Source organism: Cyclopterus lumpus, chromosome 24, assembly GCF_009769545.1.
Source record: "Cyclopterus lumpus isolate fCycLum1 chromosome 24, fCycLum1.pri, whole genome shotgun sequence".
In the NCBI taxonomy this organism is placed as follows: Eukaryota; Metazoa; Chordata; class Actinopteri; order Perciformes; family Cyclopteridae; genus Cyclopterus; species Cyclopterus lumpus.
In genome coordinates, this window is record NC_046989.1 from 17,391,825 (window position 1) to 17,416,990 (window position 25,166).

Below are 25,166 nucleotides of genomic sequence, written 5' to 3' on the forward strand. Positions count from 1 at the left end.
AAATGACCTGATAAGGCAGAGAAGAGACATGGGAGCTGGTGATGGGGGCATCATAATAATCCCTCCCTGCTGTATTTATCTATGTAACAGTTTCGAGTCTCGGGCAGGCACCAAAGAGGGCAACACACACACAATTGTGAGGGCAGTAACCGTTTTTATTTATTGATTTGTCACGCTTCTGGTAGCGAACGATCCGGGCATCCGAGAGATCGCCACAAACTCTTGGCTCACAAACTCTTGGCTCACAGTCCACACGGGTTGAATAAGAACAAAACCTGCCACAACTTTTTCAGTGAGAAGAGGGAGTGACAGAGCTCCTCCCACAGAGAGCAGACACCCTCCCTCCTGCTTTAGTTCACTGCCATCGCTCCCATGAGAGTCACTCTCAGGCAGACGCACAGCAGATAGCCAAAGGTTGCACTCACACTGCAGCACAACACCGGTGTGACTGCACACCCGCTCCACCTGTTAATCATCAGCGCGGTGCCGACATTCATTCCACCCCCGCTGCCTCTGTCTGCTTGTGCATCTTTGGGCAGCTCCATTTTAGGACCTTTTTTGGACTTTCTGAATCTGAGTGTGCATCTTCAGGAAAAATGAACTTCGATGACATTCTCTGTCTCATTGGAGGCTTCGGGAAGTTCCAGAAGATCTTGTTTGTGTGGATCTGTCTGCCTCAGATCTTTCTGGCGTTCCACATGTTGGTCTCCGTCTTCACTGGGGCCGTCCCCCCGCATTTATGCCGCTACTCGTGGCCCTCGGCGGGGACTCCGGCCTCTTCGAACTTCAACTTCAGCCATCTGGTCGCCCTTGATGGCCGGCATGAGCTGTCCTGCGCGGCTCCCTTGAACCACAGCGGTGCTGTAGCTCTTGGCAATGGACACCCTACTGGGAGCTGCCAGGGGGGCTGGGAGTACAGCACAGAGACCTTCCAAAGCACCACAGTAACTGAGGTGAATGGAAAAACCAACCGGCTGCCTGGCAGCCTCTCAATTCAGGATTTTAATTCACCGCATATCTACGTTTTCACCTGATGTGTTTACCATGAGGACTCCATGCAGCTGAGGAATGTGGAGGGTCTGTGTTATTAAAGTGGGCCCTGGTGATACCTGAGACAGGGAAACAAATGGAAAATGAATAGGAGTTACCCTCTGGGTATCATGAATATACAGAATCTCATATTTCTGTGCTTCTTGCAGTGGGACCTGGTTTGTGATAATGCAAGCCTGAACAACATGGGCTCCTCCATATACATGTTTGGCCTTCTCGTAGGAGCTGTTGTTTTTGGGAGCTTAGCCGATAAGTAAGTTTGATCACATCCATCCTCAGAGCACTATTAAAACAAATGACATGACTCTTTACTTTCTCCCACGATAAGCCCTCTGAATTACTTCATCACGCGCTGTCTTATAATTATGCATCAGTACAAGTTTCAAGTATTGAAATGTCTTGTCTCGTTCCAGGTATGGTCGCAGGATCATCATTCTCGTCAACCTGGCTATCCAGGCTGTCTTTGGGGTTGGGGCTGCTTTTGCCCCTAATGTCTACGTCTACATTGCCCTTCGCTTTGTGGTTGGAACATCCGTCTCTGGTGTCATCATGAATGCCTTTGTCCTCGGTCAGTGTCTCATGGAAAGTCAAAGCAATCAGATGTTTGTAGTCGTCGTTGTCGATTGAATAGTAATGTAGTTTCTCAAGTTATTATAAGTACGTATAAGTATTATTGTATGTAATTCACGTTTCCTGTTTGTGTCTCATCCAGGCACAGAATGGACGGGATCTAAGCAGCGGATGTTGGCAGGTATAATCACTGACTACTTCTTCGGCTTTGGCTACATTCTTCTGGCTGGAGTGGCGTACCTCATAAGAGACTGGCGTAAACTGCAGCTGGCTATCTCAGCACCCGGTTTCCTCTTCATCTTTTACATCTGGTGAGTGGGCAGCAGTGTGTACTGTTTTCATTGTCACTCTTAGTAGTGCTGTTTCTGTGCTATGATGGGGATGAAAGCCGGATTGGAATTTATTGATACTATTTTGTCTTGCAATGACCTCAAGGAACTGCTGTGCAATGAGTTTCTAATTAGGTTTGGAGTCATCTGGTTAAGCAGGTTTTCTTTTGGGGCGCTGGCCATCCTCAAACCAACAGGAACATAGCAAGAGGTTACTTAGAGATGAATAGTTATGAGTAGGCTGGGGCCCACATTAGGCAGGACCTCTTAAAGGAATTTGGAGGGGATTACATCTAAAGGGCAGTAGGATATGTGCATATGGGAGATAATATATTCATTAGGAGATTGAGATGAACTCAGACAAGAGAGTCGGACAGTAGACTGATCAGTCAGGAGAAGTGATAGCATTTCTTTAATTGGATAGAATGTTATTGATTGTGTCAACAAAGAAAGACAAAAAGCGTTCTCAATCTTCTGGGGAGGAGGCAGATGCAGCAGGATTGGCAGGGTTTACAAGATGGTCGATGGTATTGATCAGGAACCTAGGATTCTATGTGTTGTCACTGATGATGCCTGTAAAGTAGGCATCTCTCACCTCTTTGATGTTTTCGTTGAGCATGAATAACAATTCCTTCAAATAGAGGAGATGGACTCTCCAGTTGAATTTATATCATATACGCTCCATAATATCCATAATAACAAATCATAGACAACCGCTGACAAAAATGTGCCTTTACATTTTTAGGGTGTTGCCAAAATCAGCTCGCTGGTTAATGGCCAATGACAGAAAAGAGGAAGCATGGGAACTGATCCGGAAAGCGGCGCAGATGAATGGGAGGCCCCTCAGAAAAGATTTGAATCTGTGGCAGGTAGAAATGCAAAATGTTTTATTATTTTCTAGTCTATAGATATTTAGACTGGTGTCGTGGCGTTACGTCGCGGCGTTACGTCGCGGCGTTACGTCGCGGCGTTACGTCGCGGCGTTACGTCGTGGCGTTACGTCGCTGCGTTACGTTGGGACATGCGTTACGACGCGGCGTTACGTCGCAACGTTACGACGCAACGTTACGACGCGACATTACGACGCGGCGTTACGACGCGGCGTTACGGCGCGGCGTTACGACGCGGCGTTACGACGCGGGGTTACGAGGCGGCGTTACGAGGCGGGGTTACGAGGCGGCGTTACAAGGCGGCGTTACAAGGCGGCGTTACAAGGCGGCGTTACAAGGCGGCGTTACGACGTGGCGTTACGACGTGGCGTTACGACGTGGCGTTACGACGTGGCGTTACGACGTGGCGTTACGACGTGGCGTTACGACGTGGCGTGCGTTACGACGTGGCGTGCGTTACGACGTGGCGTGCGTTACGACGTGGCGTGCGTTACGACGTGGCGTGCGTTACGACGTGGCGTGCGTTGCGACGTGCGTTGCGACGTGCGTTGCGACGTGCGTTGCGACGTGCGTTGCGACGTGCGTTGCGACGTGCGTTGCGACGTGGCGTGCGTTGCGACGTGCGTTACGACGTGCCGTTACGACGTGGCGTTACGACGTGGCGTTACGACGTGGCGTTACGACGTGGCGTTACGACGTGGCGTTACGACACTGGTGATTGGGCTGAAATGACACAAAGACAAGCGAGCAAAATGTGGCATTTGTAAACAATATCAAAATCTTGATTTGCAGATCACTTCATTGATTATTGCTGCACAGAACTGAATAGTTCCCTTTGCTTTAGTAGCGGTGAGAGTGCACTAACTTTATGATATAGGTACTCCAGTATCACTCTGAAGCAACCATTATTACTTTGCATGAATGTCATCATCATTAACACGTGCAAACTACTCAAACAGTAGCGCTCGGCCTCCTTTTCAACCTGCCTCCAAAGTCTGTTGCTGACGATCTTATTCGCTGTTTCTCCAGGACCATGACGTTGAAGAGAAAACGGGGATAAAGAAAAAACACTCCTTCCTAGACCTCGTTCGAACCCCCAAAATGAGGAAGCATTCTTTGATTGTTTTTTATCTCTGGTGAGTATGAGCAGAGCATTCCCTTTTTCTTCATGTCGGAATATACAGTATATCTGGATATGAAGACGCATCCTTGTCTTCCCAGCATATTTCTCTTTGCCACCTCTTGTTAAAGCTCATTCCTCCCGAGCAATATTTCAAACTGGTCTCACAAATCAAGGAAAAAAGAATGGCTGAGCAGCAGCATTCATAAATTAAAGGTTATGCCGCACACCACATTTCATTTTCAAGGACAGTTCCCTTTATCACTGAGACAAACCACACTCAAATAGATGTATTATTAATTCAAGCGAAAGACTTGACACACCAGAGATGAAAGAAGAGAAGCATAAAGTGTAACATTACTTAACTAAGCATTCTACATGAAACATAACAGAATCTTTGTGCTGACATCTAAAGACAGAGTAATGCATAAAGAAGAAGGAATGCATCAAAACATGTGTCACGAAAAGAACACAGAAATAAGTTTGGGGAAATAAATGGTGGGAGAAATGCAAAGGGAAAATAATACAGAAATAAATAAATACATACATTTAAAAATATGTTTTTAACAAATGTAATAAAAGTATAAGTTGCTTTGAACGACACGCACACCTGGAAGTCTGGAAGTGTCACGAACCCCATCTCCCCACCTCACTCGAACCCCCACCAGGGATGTGCCAAACAATCATAATCTCCAAGTTTGCGGATGACGCAACGCTGCTGGGTAAACAACATCAACAGCGACAAGACGAAGGGGATGTCAGTTGACTTTCGTAAGACCGACGCCACCCCGCTTTCCTCCCTTCCTCCCTCCCTCCTCATCGACTCGCTGCTGTGCGGGAGAAGCAGGTCTTTGGGTGTGCCCATTTTGCGATGACCTCAACTGACCTCACCTTCTACAGTACCAGAGAAAGCATCCGGACTAGCTGCATCACTGTCTCAGACAGCAGAAGCCTGCAGGACCATAAATGTCTTGTCTGAGTACCTCTCAACCTAAATATCCTCAGGCACCCACAATCCACTTGTAGGACATGTTCTCTACTGCACTACCTGTTTGTGTAGCTTGTTGTTTCCACCTTGTGTGAAGCGAAGGAGCACAACATGGTCTCTCTCACCTAATATTAAAGCCACCATGAGGAGGAGTTGGGATCGCCTTACTTAAGTGCCACGCGGTGGTAGAATCCAGAAAAGTGCCGTGGAGTTGTTTTTTTTAAGGGATAAATGTGGGTGTTTTTAAGTGGGGTTTTAGGATGTACTTACTCATAGTCGGTATATTACCTGCAGTAGATGATGGTCAGCCCCAAGTTTGGCGGATCAGACATGAGTACCAACACAGGTGAGAAGCAGTGGACCACTGTGGCAGCAGCAAAACGTATGTTAGACACATAAAATGAAGGTCCGCTTAATACAATTAATATCAGTTTAAGCGGAGACTATATTTAAGATATTTTGGGAACTGGATGCTGTTGCCTATGCACTCGGAGCCACCGGACTCCATGGGGGGGGTGCTGGTCTACCGCTGTGAGGTGAAATTTCTGCGTCTTGTTGTTTTGGCAAGAGCATTGAAGGATAAGTGTTTCTCCAAACTAAGGGCGTGTGGACCGTCATCTACTGCAGGTACACACTGACTATGAGTAAACTTGAAAAACACCCAAACTTCATTTTGAATTTTTCATGTCCTAAATATCCCACACGGCGCCCTCCAGAATTGACGCTATATTTCTACTCCCCCCGTCCCCCGTCTCAGGTTCACCAACATATTTGTGTACTACGGCCTGTCCCTTAACATTTCTGACTTTGGAATGAACATCTACCTGACCCAGATGATCTTTGGCCTGGTGGAGATGCCGGCGCGCACCATCACCCTGTTCACCCTGAACCGCTCACGCAAGCTCTCCCAGCTAGCTTTCCTGGCCGTGGGCGGCATGGCCTGCCTGCTGACCATCTTCATCCCCAGTGGTGTGTATGGACACACTTCCTGTCGACCTCCTCGCAGACGGTCCAAACAGAGTCCAGCTAACAAAATACTCTATCTGTTAGTGCTAGGCGCTATGACCTTTCTTTTTGCGTGACTCAGACTTTTATATAGGTTTATGGTGGCTTACTTTACAGTCAGGAGTAAATGGAATTTTTCTTTTTTATATACTAATCTCTTCATGTATAAACTGGAGGCCCCACACAATTATACACTATACATAAAAATCAGCGTGCGTAAAGCAGTTGCAGAATGGTGTGCTAACTGCAACATAGTTAAAAAAAATATATAATTAGATATGCCAACGATTCAATGTGTTTTTTTGGCTTGACGGTAAAAAAAAAAGATAATCTACACTTCTTGGTTTTTCAAATGGTTTCTGTGCCACAAACTGATGGGAGCCATGGTGTTTTACCTGGCTACAGAGAGTCCGTCATTAACAGCGGTGCTATAAGTTTTAACCGTGAGTGAGAACCTCTCCCCCCCCCGCCCCTCACTTCTCTTTAACCTCTCCTCCAGAGCTGTCCGTCGTCAAAACGGTGCTGGCCATGATCGGGAAGTTTGGCATCACGGCGTCCCTCTCCATCATTTACGTCTACTCAGCAGAGGTGTTCCCCACCGTTATCAGGTGAGCGTTTCCCTCCCAAACACTTCGCTGGGTGTTCCCAGGGAAAAAAAACGATGCAATGCAAGGTTTTATAAAACCAAAATGAAGCCTATATTCTAAATCACACTACATAGGCTCACTTAAGGGCTCGGGCCCCCGGCAAAATGAGGGGAGGCCTCCGGTACAGCTGATGTAGATGTGCGGGATGCACAGGCCAATGCCAGAGAATAGATGAGACGTTGCTTCACCTTTTGAGGCTCTGACCCGGTTTGTGCGTCTCCCACAGACAGAACGGGATCGGCATGGGCTCCATGTGTGCTCGGGTCGGAGGGGTTCTGGCTCCCATGATGTACCTCCTGAAGGGCATCAGTCCGCAGGCCCCCATGGTTCTGTACGGGCTCTGCCCTCTGCTGGGCTCCGCCCTGACCCTGCTGCTGCCCGAGACAGCCAATAAGCCGCTGCCTGACACCATCGAAGACGTGGAGGGATCCGAGCTCAGGTTTGACGCCGCCACTTTAAGACCATTCTTTTTTTGTCAAGGCTCACGTCACTTAAATATCAGATAAGGAAAAAAGGGGGACTAGAGGATTGCTAGAACCAGGACTGAGTCAGACCCATGCGGGGGGGGGGGGGGGGGGGGCACACCACAATCAACATAAAATACAAGTCCCCTGGAGTAACTTGAAATTATTTTATGTTTATGAATTGGGGAATGAAGATAGTAGAGGTGTGAAGCTGCACCTTGACTTGACCAATGATTTACTTGAACTTCACTGACCCACAATCGGAGCGTTGTCACTCGAATAGACACCCCAAACCCAAAAAGCTGCAACTGATGTATTCTGGGATGCAGACAGGAGGGATGGCGTTGCTAGGCTCAGGATTCATTGCTTCCATCACATGTCTCCATCTATTCTTTTCCAGCGAGGAGGGTGACGGTCGTCTTTGAGACCTCTCGGAGGAAAGCGGATATCTGGAGTGGACTGATGAAAAACAGCATCCCGCCAGACAGTCAGTATTTTTCAAGATTGTTTTTTTATGGGTCTTTGCAAGATTCTGAAAATGTTGTAAGTATCATATGTTTTCTTTATGTACTGTTAGTGCTGGAGTACGTGTGAATTCTCAAAGTCAAAAGGAGCCTTTATAGCCCAATAAAGCACTAATTTAAAGAGACAGCGTCCTGCTCGTGCACGGCACCTGCTTTGCTGCAGTAACTTCTCACACCAGAAAGTCCAGGAAATGCCTTTTCGTACACTTTTTTTTCCCGCTGGAATTGACATGACATGTGCTGTGCTGGAAGCCTATTTCAACATTCTCCTATTATTCCTTCCAGCTGAGAATGACGTTCTCGGCGAGCTACTGAATGAGAGCTCCTCGAAACCGATAGTGTTGCCATCTTAAAGTTGTGTGCAGGATCATGTCGACGTTCAGATGGTAGTTTATGCACTATTTGGTAAAAGGCCGTTACTGTGTGTAAACTCTGGGAACTGCCCCCTTCTGACCCATGTCCCATGGTAACGCATGCGGGTCACAACTTAAAGGGACAGTTCACCTTAAAATGCCCAAATACATATTGTTTTCGTCTTGGCGCTATCTTATCAGTCTAAAAAACAGGAAAGTCTCTCTCCGGAATACGTGTAAGTCTCTGAATATTTTTGACTTGCACGCCGTATTTCTGTCATGTAACATTTTGAGAGGTTTGGAGATCTCTCCTCTGCCTCTAGCTTTCAGTTTACAACGGATGTAAACGACCTGCAGAGATAAAATGGCTACTGTGTGTCTCCTAGCAGCTTAGTGCAGCCAGTGGAAGCCCATAAAACCGAACCACTCCCGGAACCAGTATTATCAGTATTCTAAGCATACGCTCAGTGTTTAGATTAACAGGAAGTATTTAAAGGTCAGTTGGTGATGCCGGTGCAGTTCATCGCTGCTTCCTGGTTCTCTGACAACGCAAGACTTCACGAGTTGTCATATAAGTTGTGTTTAAAATGCCATATTCGGTTTCAAATGCTCAAGAAAAACATGTGTTTCTCTTCTTTACTGTTGTGTAATTTGATCACATTGATGGGTCTCTATACTTTTACATTTATGTCCCAGAAATTCTGCGGAACCAAAGTCTGTGACTTGAGTTGTTGCTGTGAAAATTATTTTTATCGACTTGATTTGTACAATAAAGATTGCTCAAGCAAAATGTCTGTTGCGCTCGTCTGTTAAATTCTAAATGTTTTCCTTTTTTTATTTGTTATTAGGATCTATCGTGGTTATTGGCATTTAAATTATTCAAATGGGTCTGTGGTTTGTTGTTGTAAGATTTGTGTTGGCCACAGGAGGCAGAAGTGCACCATTACCTCAAGGAGAAACTGTTCTGCGTGCAGACAGAAGATGGCGCTTTGACGTCAAGTAAAAAAGTAAACATACTCTACAGCTCGTGCAGCCTTTTGTCACTTCATTAGAATTCGAACAGAATTACAGCATCACCTGCAATAAAAACTTAACTTCTCATACATGTATCTATCAAAATATCAAAACGAAGCTGTTTATATGTTACTATATTTCGATTGAGACGTATACATAATAATCTTTAAGTCGGATGCCATCAAGCTTTTTAAAATGTAATACAAGTCTAGGATCATTTTGTTCTGTTGTCACATATGTGTTCAATCCACGCTCACCAATCACAGCCCCCCTCACTGCCCTCTGATTGGAGGGTCAGTCAAAGGAGGCCCCGTTAGGCCTCCTTCACTTACTTCTGAAAAGCTCTGGATTCTGAGTGTCTTGATTTTTGTTTTTTACCCAATTCTAATAAAATCCAAACCAATAAATAATGACTGAAAAAGTACTTGAAATCGTTTATTTATTTATAATGAATGTAGTTCTTTTATTTTTGAAGACATACAACATAAGACATACATTTAACGAGACCAATCCTTGTCAGAGGGAATACCAATAATATAGGCTGGAATTCAGAAAAAGAATCAGCCACCAAATGACATCGTGGCTTTTGCGTTCTCTCTCCTTAAAACATCCCACCCGACCGCTCAGCTACGAAGAACAATTCCAGCGTCTCGTTTCCTCCGAAAATGCTTCCATGCAACCCGAACAAGGCGCTGTGTTGGTTCCCCCGTAGGTCGCGTACTCCCTCCGCTTCTCTCCTCTCTCAGCATGATACTTCCGACGGCCCGTGAAGGCGGCGCTGCTTTCATCGTGGGCCCTGCAGAGCTAACGCCATCACACGCGACACCGGGGGCCACCGCAGCAGCACAGCCTCGTCTCACTGTCAAATCACTTCACCACCACGGCAATGGAGTCCAGAGCTGCGGGATACTAGCCGCGTCTGAACAGGTAAAACACACCGCTTCCCTTTTTTTGTAATCTCATTCGGCTGGCTCTGTATCTCTGAAGCGGTATGACTTACTTTGATTTTTTTTCTCTCGCTCTCTCTCTCGCTCTCTCTCTCGCTTTCCTTGTAGTATTAATATTGTTGACATTTATTGAACGTTAAAGGGGCTTTAGCATGTTAGCTAGCTATGCGTTTCTCCCGCTCCTCTACAATGAGGGGTGCACGCGACGGATGTTTTTTGAATGACAGCCGGTGAAATGTACACAACAGCGCACGTCGAGTCCGTGCTCCTGTAGAGGATCCCGACGAGTGGGTCGTCTGTGGCCTGTGGCGAAACACACGGAATACGGTGCGTTATTTTGTTCTCGCGTGGGAGGCTTTTACCCCCTGAACGCATCTTGACGCATTGGTTGCTCGGGTTGTTTACCATTCTTACACCCTCACCCTCACCATCACCTTCATCAGCAGCATCAGCATCTCCCTATAGATGCTCAGTGGAGATCAGATGAAGGACAACCTCACGTGATTGGCAGTCTTTCTCTCTCCCTTTCACACTCACTCTCTCGTATATCAGGGATGCGTTTAGGCACTAGGCGTTAGGAAACCGTAGCGCTCAGCTGACTCTGAAGGACCTGCTCGCATTCCTCCGCGTACAGCGAGGTGTGCAGTGATGCCGTGTGTCGGCGTCCCTTGAAAAAATAGAACACCGTCCTGCCCAAGCTGTTTGCTCCTCTCCCCGACTTTTGCATTCTTCCAGTCGGGTGCGTTGCACGATGACACGGCCGTCTTCCTCTAACTGCTCCCATCACCTCAATCACCTTTTTTCTTTTCTTTTTTTAATTGACGGGCATCTCCCAATCCTTTTATTTGGCCTATAAAGCCTCACCACGGCCATTTTATCCCTCTTCAGAAGTGTCTCCTAATGAAGCAGCCTGTATTTACAACACTTGCCACTCGGAATGAGTTTTATTTGTACTGGCTCTCAAAGGGGTGTGGAGAAGGGCACTGCAACAATCTGGAAGTGGTACAACTATACGTGCAGTTGTAATAGGGATAATAGCACTTCCCCTGCTTTCTTCTGCTGTGGAAGTGCTATTATCCCTATTTTAAGAAAGCCATGCAGTTGGCAGACAGCTCGCTTGCTCCACCTAAGTATACGATTTCTGCACCAAGAAAGCCAAAAATGTCTGTTGTTATATCATTTTGTTTCTGTAGAAGCTGTTGTATCACGCTCACAAGGTCTGAAGATCTAGATTTTACAGCCATCAAACAAAACAAAAAAATCTTTCCGGCCAAGTTTGTTAAATCTGCTATTTCTACAGGGAATTTCTGTATTGCAGATATATACCACTCTTGTCAGGATGAGTTAAGGGCTGCTCGTCTTTTTTTTTTTATCGGTGCTGTACAATAGTATGAAGCATTGCTGATGAAAGTCCCCTGTGTTTAGCATGCCAGCCCAGTTAGACAGATAGCTTTAAACGGCTTGTCATCCTCTTAACACTGCTGGTGAGTCGCTGACAAAGCACTTTGTTCTAAATACCGTTCAACCTGTCAATTGACTGACGCTGGACACAGTTTTTTGGCAGGAGAGACCTGATCAGGTAAGCGAGGGCTGTAGAGCACAGGAAAACTAATGCAGTAGTAGATCTTTACCTGTTGCTCTTGTAAGTCTGTTTTTAAGATGTTATGGCCTTAAGACTTTTTGTTTTAGTTCAAGGATCACCTAAAGTTACTGTGAGGATCTTTCAACTGGTCATGATTTATAGCTACTACACAGAATTTTAATTTTGTGTTTGATTTTGGCGGTCCCTGTGGATGAAAGTGGTAGTGTTTGCAAGTATGCTGCTTGAGTATACTGCATGTATACATATTGTGTATTGGAATTACAGCCACCAGAATACTGTGAAAACCATCATGACCAATTAAATGCATGTGGAGTTGAAGTTCGCGAGTGTCTGCATAGAAAGCTCAGTCTCAGTGAAAAAGAAAAACTGATTAAATCAAACTCAGTGTTTTCACTTAATTGATTAAATGTAGCCCCCGCCTGGTCTCATTAGTTCAAGTTGGGGGGGAGAAGAAGAAAAAAGCCCTCCTGCGGGAGAATCCAGTGGAGCAGTTGATGACATCACACGGCGCTGGCGTTGGGTCAGATGGCCCCAGCTCATACGTCTGGGACCGGGAGTGCAGTCAGCTGCTCCTCTGCGTCACGGCAGAACCTCGGAGGTCAGAAAGACATCACAACAGCGTTGTCCTTTGTGTCACACTCCCAGAGGAGAGGGTAGAAGTGTGTGTGTGTGTGTCCCTCCCTCTCCCTCTCCCTCTCCCTCGCCTCCTGCTGGGGCTGAGTCGTGACATGGCTATTGTTACAGTTAAAGTTGAACCACAGATCAGGGATGTAGGTTAAAGAGGAACTATGCACTTAAACATGTTTTTAAGCTTTAAACTAAATGATGTGAAACACACACACACACAGTGGTGGGGTCAATATTGACATTTCTTACCAAATTTAATAGAAACTGTGATGTAAAAAGCCATCTTCTTCTGTTTTACGTCAACCCTAATCCCACAGGGCCAGCTCTGAGACATAGACTCAAGCATTTGGGACTAGTTTACTTCATGAAATACATAAATGTTAACGGCCTCTGATAAGACTCTTCACCTCTCCACGGCATCTATCATTTTTTTCTGTACGCACACTGTAAATCCTTCTGTCTGCTTCTCTCTGAAATCACTTTGTTTCTTTTCCAAAACATTTGATTATATGTATTCAGGTAGTGAAGTTAGTGACAGTGTGGGCTCCAACGTAGCTCTGACAGCTTGACCGAGTCGCAAAAAATACTAAGCCCACTGCGTTTTAATTCTTTTGTGACACTTACAATCCCTCCAGCATCTCCGTATCTCAACTGCTAGTTTTCTTTTGACTCTACTAATAAAAATTAAAAAAACACTGTTCTCCTAGCTTTTTACACGATCCATCAATCTGAACATCTGTGAGCCGGGCATATGTCTCCGGGTCATCGCTGCAGAGAAATCAAGGGAGGAAATGATGCGTGAAAGCGATACACTCGCATGAAAGCTCGTCAAGACGCGGCCCCCATGGAGTCGTCCGTCCTCAGGGTGTTTCCTTCAAAGGGATTCAATTAGCGGGAGTTGTTTGTCTCACTACGAGGGCAGGTGTAACCGATGCCGTCAAGCTGATATGGCGTCACACACTCACAGTCCCTTATCAGCCCGCCACTTCCACGGCTCGTCTCTGTGTTCGTTCGTCCGTCTCTCTCTCTCTCTCTCTCTTATTTATATATATATATATATATATATATATATATATATATATATATATATATATATATATATATACCGTCCGTGTGTGTATTTATATATGCTCAACATTTTCCATTTTAACCCCCCCCCCTCCTTTTTTTTACATTGTCTTTAATCTCTTTGATTCCATTTAGCTCTCACGTCCATTTATCCTTTAATTCAGTAGTTCAATAGTGCCTTTGTCTATATTTAAAACCTTACCACTGAATAAAATGGAGCAAGTATCTTTTAATTCTGCCAGCGTAAGGTTAATGCTGGTGCTGGAGCGTTGGAATGGCAATGGTAGGTTACTATAACAGGCTTCCTCCATGTGCGGGTGTCTGAGCAGCTCGCCACAGATCCAAGGCATCATGTGGTGGTTAGGAAAGCAGCTGAATGAGCTTACTGGCTTTATGCCATCAAAGATGTAGTGTTTAATATGGCACAAAAGGCAGTTTTCTTGCAATTATCAGACAGTCAACTTTTTAAAAAATATTAGTAATCTGTCAGTCGTTCTTTTAAATTATGCATATGAAATGCCAGAAATGATTTGAAAATACCCAGCCTACCATTCTGTCTTTGTCGCATTCTTTGTTTTGTCCAAATGTCTAAATTCCACACGTTTAAAGCTATTACTTGAATTTGGCAGCCCTTGTGGACAACATCGGTAGTGTTTTACGAGCAACAGAGTCCCAGTACTAGTACCAGCAATCTCTCTCAATCTTTGTATCATGTCTCACTGCCCAAGGGTGTGTGTGTCTAAAAATAAAAAATAAAAAAAATCAATTAAATAAAAGATCATAAACAAAAAGTCAATTTGGGGAATTAATTAAAGACAGTTGTTGCTTGGACGATGGGGGGAAAACCCTGATAATAATGTAGAGTGTTTACTATACTGTATATGGTATGTTGTGAATGGGATGACTTTTCCCGCAGCAGCCCCAATTATGATAAAACGCAAAAAGCCTTCAACCAATTCTCAAGGAGACAGGGAGAAAGCGGGCATCAAATGCCAACCCAGCGTCATTGCAGCTTGTGTGTCTCTATCCACAAACTAATGAGTTGCATTTCTTTCTTTCACTGGCTGTTGTGAGTGTTATAAACACACAAATCAAGTACTTCACTCCAAAATGACTCCGAGAATGCATCAAACAAATCACAAATGCATGATGTTCTATTAACGGGGAAAGGTCAAAGGAATCCAAACGGAAGCAAAACATTTTGGTAAATGAGTATTTTTCGACTGAACATCTACCGCCGTCTGGTTTAGCTTTCTCTCTCCTTGTTTCCAGACTGGTAGGAGAGCTAGTTCAGTTTGTGCCACATAACAACATGGATCTCAACTTTGTTACGAAAATGTGATTTGGGAGCATTTCGATGGCCTCTCACACACCTGAGCCGGCGGCTTGCAGCTAACGGTGCTAACAGTGTCCTATTACTTCATGATGTCTTACAGTGGTGGCGGGCAGACTGAGTGTTTTGCTTTTTACACAGGGGGACAAACGTGCTTCCATACATGATGACCTCATTGCCGTGCGTGCGTGCGTGCATACGTGTGTGTGTGTGTGGCACGTGAACAATGCGGTTAGAAGATCGCAAAGAGGCCATTGTGTTTTATGGTGGTCTATGAATTTCAATGTGGGCATATTTCAGGATTTTTAAAAAATGTTTTACATGCACCCAGATGTCCACGCAGAGGGAGTGTTTATGTGCAGAATTCCAGCTCCTGAGCATGCTCGAGTATTTGCCGGGAGCTATTATGGCCCACTTTCCACTGCAGTGCACCGTCTCCTGAACTCTGCCGGCCGTCTTTCCCTCTGTATAACGCTTCTGTTCCACTGTGCAGGCCCGCCTTTCTCTGCATCGGCGGTGCAGCTGCGAGACGCCAGCAAAAAGGAGACGATTGCGCGTTCGGTTGCACGCCAGACCCGGGGGCCTTCGCCGTCACAGGGCTTCGTCTTCTGGATGCTCTGTCACGTTAAATTACCCCCTAGGCCAGAAACGGTGTTCCCGCGAACAGTAGTATAGTTATCTGGCGGAGTTTTAGAGGATGTGCGTGAAACTCCAACTGTGTATTGTGCCGTCGGTCTCAGAAGTGTCTCTTTCTGGAGGTTCCCCGATTTCAAAAGGGAGCTTTTTGGTTTCCCTCCAGTGGAATAAACTGCATCAGGAAATCGAAGATCTAATGAATTCTGTCTTCCTGCAAACACACAGAAGCTTTTTAGTTTCTGAAGTTTTCATTCTTGATCTGGTGGAAGAAGAAAAAACACCACCCTTTTCGCTTCCTCCATAATGCTTTAATCACCTGGCAAATCTCTGTCTCGTAGTATAGGCATGTGTGCAGATTAGGGTTGCAAAGGGGTGGAAAGTATCCGGTAAAAGCATATTACGGGGAACTTAAATGTAGTTGAGAACAAGACTATGAACGCCTAGGTCAGCTGGACCCTGAATGCAGCTGGTTGGGAACATTGTCTGCCAGAAACATAAACGTAAACATTCACGTTCTGTTGTTTTTGAACGTCTTTGTCATCAGTGTTGCGTCTGAACGTTTCAGCCCTATGCCTGGCAAGTGTGAGAGCGCCGAGTTGCGTAGCGGCCAAGAGCGGTATTGCAGACAGACAGAGATTTCAATTATAGCTCGCAACATATTGAAAAAAATAACTGAACTAGTTAATTTTTTGGAGCTGTGAACTTCAACATTTTGAATTATTAACTATGAACTGAACTAGTTCATTTTAAAATGTGTGAACTATGAACTGAACTAGTTCATGTAGAAAGTGAATTTTCCCAACACTGTTTGTCATTACCTAGCATATTGATTACTTGGTAAACTGAAGCCATGTTTTAATACCAAGTTTATTTGTATAAAGTAGACTAACTTTGTACAGCAGTGAGGAGGACGTTGATGAGGTCCAGTAAGAAAGCATTTAGACCTGAAAGGATTCAGGGAAAAACACCCCAAAAAAATCATAGGGAATACACCTTTTTTTTTTATTCAACGTTCATGTTTTTGTTGTTCGATGAAAGAATAAAATTCTACTCACAAAATGTCATTTTTAAAAGTTGTATTATAAATGTTTGCATGCATGTCTGCTTATGACAAGGTAAATAAAGTTAAATTACCCCTACATTTTCAGTTTATTCCCGTTAATTCCCGTATATTCTCGTTTATTCCCGTTAATTCCCGTGGAAAGTTTCCAACTTTGAATATTCCTGGAATTTCGCAACGCTGGTGCAGTAAATAGTCCATTTTAAGCCACTCCTCAGCGGCGTCTGTCAGTCAGCCTCTCGTAAGGGCTCGCAGCCCACTGGCCGTCCTGACTTGCCAATCAAATCACAACCGTCAGGGCTCATGGAAACGGGGATGAAACATTGTAGATTTAATTAGCGTTCCAGCATGTCATATCTCTACCACGAACCCCATGACAAAAACACAAGCGGCTGAATATATTCTCATTACAGTCGGCAAGGTTGCTTTAAATCCATGCAAAGGCTGCAGCCCGCAGCTGTAAGCTTTGCAAATGCAGCTATTATTGAAATGGCAAAGTGCCCTACTTACCCTTCAGAGACTAGCCCCGAAATGAACCAGAAGTGGATAGCTGACGGCTGGTTTTGTGTTAAACCGTCTGAGCGGCGCGGAGTGGAAAGCAGTCGCCCACCACCAGAGACTTGGGTTAATTTCCCAGCAGGGGCACCTTCAGAGAGTGGCCCCGGGGGCCCACTCAGATGTCGGGTGGCTGAGGTGGGAAGCCGGTGAGAGAGCGGGACAATGTCTCTAAGATAGTGGCTTCTGCAGACACATTCAGAGAGGCTCCTTGCTTGTTTCCTCCCCTCCGGCACTACCACTTGCCTTCCTTCAAGCAGTTTCTTGGAGGAGCACTTTGGCAATTTAAATTTCAAGTTTTGTCAAGTTCTTTTTTGTGTATATGAATTCAAAGCTACCTGGTGAGAGCATGAAGCATATAGAGACAATAAGTCCATTGTTGAGTTCCATTGTGGGTAATGTGGTTGCCAGATTTTTGACCATGAAGAAGAATGCATGCAATGACTATCTCTGTCAGCACTGTTAGAAATCTTTGCTGTCACTCCATCAGCGCTGTCACCATGAGCACGAATGATGCTTTGCAGAGGTTAGTGTACCTATCACTGCTAACATGAGCTTGCTACTTTTTGCTTTTCATATGTGCAGTGTGGCTTTGGCCTACATACAGTCATTTGATACATGTTTTTCTTTATTAAAAATAGGACCTTAAATTAATACAATATACACCCGTTTCATTTAATTAAAGACTAGAAACGTGGACTATTATTTGGATAATGTTGGCAGCTAACAATCCTGGTCGGTACGTGGTTCTATGAGGTAAATAGTGGAAAAGTAATAAATAAAAAAAATCTGCACAAAGCCTGATTTCTCTTCTTGACCTCTGGCTGCACTGCGTAGCACATGCAGTGCCTGCCTTCCTGCCAACTGTCGCTCACATAAGTGTCTTCTCTGTGGGTCCCGCTGTGTGTCTTTCACTTCAGTAGCCCACTCATCTGTCCCAGTAGCCGAGCAGCAGAATGACTGAGTCTGTTGTGTCCCAGGCCGGTCATGTGACCGCTCCACATTAGCTGAATGACTCCCCCCCCCCCCCCCGCAGATGGAGCGCCATTATGTTTTATTGGTAGGGGGCTGCTGATGAGAAGAGTCAGCTATCACTCCGGGTGCCAGGGGCTCCGCAGAACTCGCAGCAAAGCCTGCTGGGAGCCCCGTCACAATGACTGCATCAGGCGACAGAGAGAGAGAGAGAGAGAGAGCATAGGAGAGGAAGAGGGCCACAGAGCGGATGCAGACATGCAGAGCAGCCAAATGGCAATTTTCTGCTGGTAGAGAAGACTTAAATCACATGTTCCACTCTCTCTCACACACACACACACACTGAGGTTAGCGTGAGTATTTTGGGTAACCCCAGTTCTTGTGCACAGAATCCCCAAAATAGAATCCTACAAGTGAAAAAGCAGTTTGGTTTCTGGCTCAGCAATTAAGAACAACTGAATACTTTGTCACATCTCACTGTATGAACGGTTGTTTGGTTTTCTACCGTGCTGAATTGAATTCTCTGAAAAGTGAGTGGAACAGAGTGTTGCATCCTGTTGTCCTCATTGACTTTGCATTTTTGTATCTCTTACTGCTTTCTTTTTGTCTTGTGTAATCCGTCAAGAGACGAAGAGGCCGAGGCAGTCACCGCCTCACTATACACAAACTAATGTATATTTTTCAGCATTCCCCGCTTCGCACGCATGGATTTTTTGGATTGCAAAATGTTTGTCGATTGAACCGTTTGCGGTGGCCTAATCCAAAGCAATAACAGGAAGCGATCGCGTATTAGACCCAACACACACAAACCACCAGCAGCTTTCCACGTGGGCGTCTGCTGCTGCAGAAAAGGTTTGCGACACATCGCCGCAGCACCTCGTCATCCGCTCTGCTCCGGCAATCGGCACAAGCCACAGAGGAAGATTAAATCAGATCAGTGCGGCTGAGCTCTAGAAGTCAAATCAGCAGCTAATGGGGCTCCAATGTATCAGGCAGCAGTTCACCCCCACAGCCCCCCGCTGCCGCACAATGACTGCGTTGTGCTCCCGCCGTTAAAGTTTGTCCACGCCGGGGGGAGATTTGTCTTGAGCGTGTCAGAGACCTTTAATAGTTTAGCTTTGCACTATTTCTTCTCCTCACGGTTGTGAGACGTACATGTGTTGTGGAGAGTAGTTAGAGAAAAGATAGAACAAAAACTAGGAAGAAAAACCTAAAACTTTTTTACAAATTAAGTCGATTTCTATATTTTAATGATGGAACAAGATTAAGTAATGTTAATACAAATGAGTGCTGAAGATACTAAAGCAAACTAGAGACTGGCCGTCTTGAGATTGGAACACACACTTTGATTCTGTGCGTTGAAATTAAAAGATTAATTTTCGAGTCCACTACTAGATGGCATTGAGGGTTTTTGTTTTGGCAAGCCTGCTTGTGATGCCCTACATTTAATCGCATCTCCTCATTTACACCTGGAGAGGTGAGCGAATGGAGGCAGTGAAACGGGGCTGTCGCACAGGCTGTTTGATTCACACTGGCAGCAACCTGTTTACTTGTTGAAATGTTTGCAGCATGTTTCTGTATTATTTACATTTGTTGTTCTTCTGAGTGGATGTGGAGGGTCCTTTATTCCAGCTGGACATCTGTGTGTATCGTACTTCGTCCTCGTACCTCACAATATAGGTTAAAACCTTTCTTTTCACAATTTACCATTTAGAAGTTCAGGCTGTCAGTCCCAAAGTATTGTGGCCGAAGTTTGACCCATTTTCGACTAGAAGTGTGAATGGTGGCGGCTGCCCAGTGCGGGTTGGTATTCATGTTTTATTAAATGCGATGATGAATAATTGAGCGTCTCTGTGTGGTCTCCCCTCCCCTCCTCTCCCCCCGCAGGGCCTCTGTTTCGGCGGCGCACAAAGCAATGTGGAGGAAATAGGAACAAAATATTAAATCCTGATACGCTGAAAAACCAGAGGTATGACTCGTCACACTCATTTCTAACCTCACACTACGTCTCTCGATTTCAGGCCGCATTTATGCGGGCGTGTTGTGATAACCTCACGTGGACAACCTACGGCAGACGCAGGACATGCTCATTCTGGAGGATGCCCAAGGATGGCAGAGCACACGCATATAAACTGCTAAACCTAGAACCACCTATGAAAGGTTCCACCCAGAACCCCCTTTGAGAAGTTTTACAGAGAACCCTTCCATGGTGTTATGGTTCTACCCAGGACACTCTCTGGAGGTTCTATGCAGAACCTTTTCATCTTCTAAGGGTGCAACCAAGAACCCACCGAGTGGTCTCCACCCGAGGAGCATTTCATATTCATTTCAACCACCCAAGTGTTTCTTGTATATTCAAGTGGTTTCATCTAGAACCCACCCAGGGTTCCTGATGAGGCTCCCCCAGCAGACTACAGATAAGTCCAGAGCACTGGCCACAACAGACTGGGAGAACATCTCCAACATGTTGCTGCACACATCGAAGGATCGAAGTTTCCTCAAGAAAAAGACTCTTCTCATCCCCTTCTTGTACACAGCGATGATGTTGGCCTTCCAGTTCAGTCTGTTGTCGATGGAGACACCCAGGAACCTGTACTCCTCCACCATGTCCACATCCTCCGCCACCATGTCCACATCCTCTCCCAGAACTCTCAGCAGTTGTGGAGCTGTCGTCTTCCTCCTGAAGTCCACCACCATCTCTGTGGTTTGGTTTGCCTAATTGTAAAGAGGCGCAGCCAGCGGGTCAGAAGTGGTGCCGCTAATGAACCCCTAGTTAGGCTGCACTCCGTTACGTTGACACGTCTGGTGGCAATTTTTCTAATTCTTTTTGTCTTCAGCATTCTTTCCTGTCGCCCAATTAAGTCATCTGGATACGGAGGCACTGCATTGTGGTTGGCTCCCCGTGCTTGTTACCGAAGCCTTAAAGAGTGGGCGACTGTGGCATAGTGGGTCGTCCGTCAATCTGAGGATCGGCTGTTCGATCCCCGGCTCCGCTAGCCCATGTCGATGTGTGCTTGAGCAAGACACTTAACCCCAAATTGCTCCCGTAGCTGTTCTATGGTGTATGAATGAGTGTGAATGTGCTGATGTGCAGGTGGAACCTTAGCCCCTCCCATCAGTGAATGGATGGGTGTGACTGGGTGAATGATGTCATGTAGTGTTAAAGCGCTTTGAGTGGTCAGAAGACTAGAACAGTACTAAACAAGTACAGGTCCATTTACCATAAAGAGACCCTCTGTAACCTCCACGGGACACAGCACCAGCAGGTTCTCATCATAGAAGATTGTTGTCGTTCCCCCGCCCCCCCCCTCCCCTCTCTGAATGTAGATATCGCTCTAGTTCATCGTGTAGAAACTCATTTAAAAGGAAAACCCCACCATTTTAAACTGCCTCGCAGATGACGTTGGATGTTTCCAACATCAAAGATACATATGGTTGGTCCATCTAGAGTTGAAACAGTCCACAGAAAATTAACCTGCAGTTATTATTATTAGCCACTATTCTGGTTCCAGGTCTTCTGTGATTGACAATCGGCCCTATTTTCTGACCTTTTTAGAAACCCAATAATTATTCAAGTAATTGAGGGAAAATAAATCTGCTTAATGGATTTAATTTAATTGTTAGTTTCAGCCCTGAAGCATTCAGTGAGCCCTTGTTACCAGAACAAAAGCATCTATATTGGTTCTGTTTATATTATCAGGGTTCCTGAAGTTTTTTTCCTTTTGATTTGTCACCTGTTAATGTTTTTTCCTACATTACCCACAAAGCAGTTTGGAAATAAATCTCTGAGAGAACACATGGATTGCAAGTATTTTTTCGTTCAGTGTTTGTTTTTTCTGTGGTCCTGTAACGGATTATTCTTGTGCATGATTGTGGAACAATGTGCTAGAAATATCCCAACATAAAAATATGTTACGCAAGCAGCAAAATGGGCCCAAAAATGCAGATTTGTTTGCCAGGAGCAGTTTTTTTTTTTTTTTTTTAAGTTTAAAAAAAAAAAAAAAAAATCTCATAATGGTCGGGTAGAATTATCCGTTGGGGTTTGAGCTTGTGTTCTTTTGCGCAGCCCTGCTAACCATACATACTTTACTTTGCTTCAGATAAAAGGGGCCAGCGTGGGCGTGGGGAGATCATTGCCTGGAGGGGTTTTCAACCACAGCGCTTTAACGATCCGTCACCTAAACCCCCCGCTCCCCCCCCCCCCCATCTGTTGCCTGTAATAGCAGTCGGCCTGGTGGGTGGAGGCCACGTGCGGGAGGCTGAAGTGTGTCTGTCTGTTTGAAAACACATGGCTTGGCTTCTGGGTTTGTTTGCCCGGCAAAAGTAACATTGTTTTCAAGTTCACGAACCGTCTCCGCTCGGCGCCCGAACGGCTGGCTGCGTGCGTGTGCGTGTGAGAAGATGTGTGTGTGTGTGAGAGAAGATGTGTGTGAGAAGATGTGTGTGTGTGTGAGAGGGCCTGCTCTGCAAACAGTACAGCAGCGTAATCTCATCCTGTTGTTCCTGACTCACCACCTTCAACACGTCTGCTGCAGCACACTTGCAAACTTGCTTTCAAATCTGTTTTTTAAAAAAAATGAATGTTATGCCTCAGAAAGGTTCTCACACAAGTCCTGCAAGTCGACTCCAATCTACTTGTGCTGTCGTTATGTCCTTGCGCCCATTTTTTTTGTCTTTCCTATGTTGCAGAAAGGCCCCTTTCAGAAAGAATAAGCGTGCTCCCAGTCTATAATGCATGCAGATTAAGCGTGGAAGCCGCCATATGGCCTGGGAGGAGAGAATGAGCCCTAATTAATTAATTTGTTTTATTGGCCGGTTTAGAAAAAAAACAGGGATGGGGGGAATCGGATGGCTCAACAGCAGCAGCCGTGGCTCCTCATCGAAGCGTTCAACTCACTTAGAGCTGTGACGGGTACATGGTCACTAAAGCCGCGAGTGGCTTCCCCCTCTGCTGGGCCGGCTTGCTGGACACGGACGCACAGAGGCCAACAATGGAGTCTTTTCACTCAGACACAATTCTGGTTTGCCAATGAGTGCTAATCTCGACCCTCCCCAGAGGCAAGACGCCATCGCATCGCACAAAAGGAAAAACCATCTGGGGCCGAAATGCCGTGAAATCCCATGGAGGTTCCAGTTATCAACAACCCACCGCCTTTGATTCCCTTCAGAGCCCTCAGCGTTGTCATCTTATTTAGGGTTGTCGAAGCAGTTGAGATGGCAATGACGGCGTCGCAGAGTTGAGTGCACTTTTGATGTTTGCACTGGCTTCCTCCGCTCGGGGCAGTCGGGCTCATCAATAATCAGCCACGGTTTCCATCAGCGCTCCACATGTTGGAGGTTTAGCTGTGACGTGGTTTTAATTATAATGTGGCGGGAGAGCGGCCGTTGGGCTGTCTCCATATGCCGGCCTCGGGTCCCCAAGGACTAAGCCAGCGGCTTAATGAGCAGCCCCGCAGGAATTAGTGCTACTTTAACCTCTGTGTTTTGACTGCTGGGAGAAGCCTGCTGCTCAGCGGATTTACAGCCACTGATGAAGGGGAGGGTCTACAATGTATTGTTGTAGAGGGGGACAGCAGTTAAGTAAAATGTATGGCGCTTAATCTGGCCATCAGACAGATCGGCGACGGACGACCGGCGACCCCCGTGTTCTTAAATAACAGCGGGAGGTTTTCAAGGTCGTCTGGCAGCTCTAGCGAGAGCGTAGGGGAATATACCTGCTCCAGTCCGCTTGGCAGAAACGTCGACTGGGTTGCTGTCTAAAGACGAAAGTTAACCGGCTAAAAATGATCTGAATAGACTGTATATTTAAAGTGATATTTCATCTTTTTTTTGGGGTGTCTAAAACAGGTTTTGCTGCTGCCCCCGCCTGCATCCGTACATTGCTTTGCTCCTGTGTTGCTCCACTGCAAAGTATCACAATGGTTATGGATAAGTTCCTTGATACAACCCCACTTCCTTTACTTTTAAAAACTACAATCTTCCATTGCTAATGCTTTGAATGGTTAGACACACAAGTGCCAATACAATTAACCAGTACTGAATATTCAGGACTGAAGACCTGGGATTGAAATGATTGCGTCAGGCCGGCCTCTCGTGTGTCTCTTCATAATCAAGTGTGAGAGGTGTAAAATACAGAATCGCATCGGACAGGGCGCGTTGAGTTTGAAGGGTTGTCACAGCGACCTCTGATGCTCTAATCTTATGTGTCTTATTTATTTATAGCCGTACGTGTGATCGGGGCTGGTTGTCTTTGACGCTTGACTGAGGCCTCAGACCTGAGGCCAGAGAGCTCTTCTGTCACACGATTGACGGACTCTGTTTTATGTCCCACCGTGATTGAACCAACGACTGGTGGTTCGAGACGATCATACAGGAAGTCCCACCGCCGCTCAACCGCTGCGTGACCGGTCTTTAAAGCTTTAACTCCGGGCTCCTCGGCTCAACTGAGGACAAAACAATCACATGACAAAGATATTTTGAGGTGGTGGGGTTGTAGAAAATCGTTCAATATGTTTGCACGTGGAGGCCCCATTTCTTCCAACACTTGTTGGCAGTTGAACTGCATGTTGTGACAAAGTGGGTGAGAACACACCCTTTGTCCCTATTTCAATTATTACTCTCATACTCACCAGGTGCTCAGGATAAAAGAAGGAGGCACCCAGCCACTTCCCCCTTATATACCCTGAGTGACGTCGTTAGTGATGTCACTGGACCAGACCAAGGAAGGGGGGAGGCTGATTCCATATGACTTATTTTGTGAAGTATTGCCAGGATAATTGTGACTTTAATTGTCGGGACATGGGCTGTAATCATGTGTTTAAGTGGAGTGTTAAGAATTCAAAGGAACATTTTCACTATAAACACGTGTCTGTTTTTAGAGAGTGGCCAGTGGTCACTGTAGGAATAGTTCAGCCTGCTGCAGAGTGACTCTGGGTAATTGAGGGGTGTATAAAAGCAGTTGCTTTGGGCTGGTAGGGGGGGGAAAGGATCTCTGTGTAGATGTGAGCACAGGATGTTATGGTATGTTTTTCGAAGCTAGTTTGGACGTTTTCTGGACATTGGAAATTTTGAGTCTCTACATTCTAGATTTTTTATATTGCTGTTTTCTTTGTTAATTTCAGTGATGAAGAAACAACAACAACAAAAACGCCTTTATTCATGTGATCACGTCCCGTCCCGCCTGTAGGGCCGCGTTGCTTTATTGTTTGCATGCACACGCGCGCGTCCACATTGAGACAAAGAACGATGGACCTTAAAGATGATCCCCGAACACAATCCTCTTTGGAGGTGCTGAGCAGTGGGGGAGTTTCTTTTTCTTTTCTTTTTTTCTAGACTCTTGCAGCTCCGTGTGCGGGAACGTGCTGCATTGAGCCGGGCACAGCTGCACACACTCCCCTCCTTGGAGGCACAG

The 25,166-nt window shown here is 45.7% G+C and overlaps 2 protein-coding genes across 5 annotated transcripts in view; both read left to right on the top strand.

The window, feature by feature from the left end:
- The first annotated feature begins 596 nt into the window (after window positions 1-596).
- On the top strand, window positions 597-7,572 carry si:dkey-119m7.4 (uncharacterized protein LOC560629 homolog). The gene is made up of 10 exons (XM_034528081.1): window positions 597-953; window positions 1,200-1,303; window positions 1,464-1,618; window positions 1,763-1,931; window positions 2,695-2,818; window positions 3,869-3,975; window positions 5,705-5,916; window positions 6,452-6,560; window positions 6,826-7,038; window positions 7,464-7,572. Exons 1-10 carry the CDS (start codon window positions 597-599, stop codon window positions 7,486-7,488), a joined length of 1,575 nt encoding a protein of 524 aa, XP_034383972.1. The 3' UTR covers window positions 7,489-7,572.
- A 1,961-nt stretch (window positions 7,573-9,533) lies between these two features.
- fynb (FYN proto-oncogene, Src family tyrosine kinase b) overlaps window positions 9,534-25,166 on the top strand; it is a 48,246-nt gene continuing 32,613 nt past the window's right edge. For 2 of the 4 annotated variants that reach the window (XM_034527071.1, XM_034527072.1), the window contains exons 1-2: window positions 9,534-9,881; window positions 19,643-19,724. The gene's annotated coding sequence lies outside the window, so the exon portion shown is untranslated. The remainder of the gene's footprint in view (window positions 9,882-19,642; window positions 19,725-25,166) is intronic. The other 2 variants (XM_034527073.1, XM_034527074.1) reach the window with 2 other exon arrangements.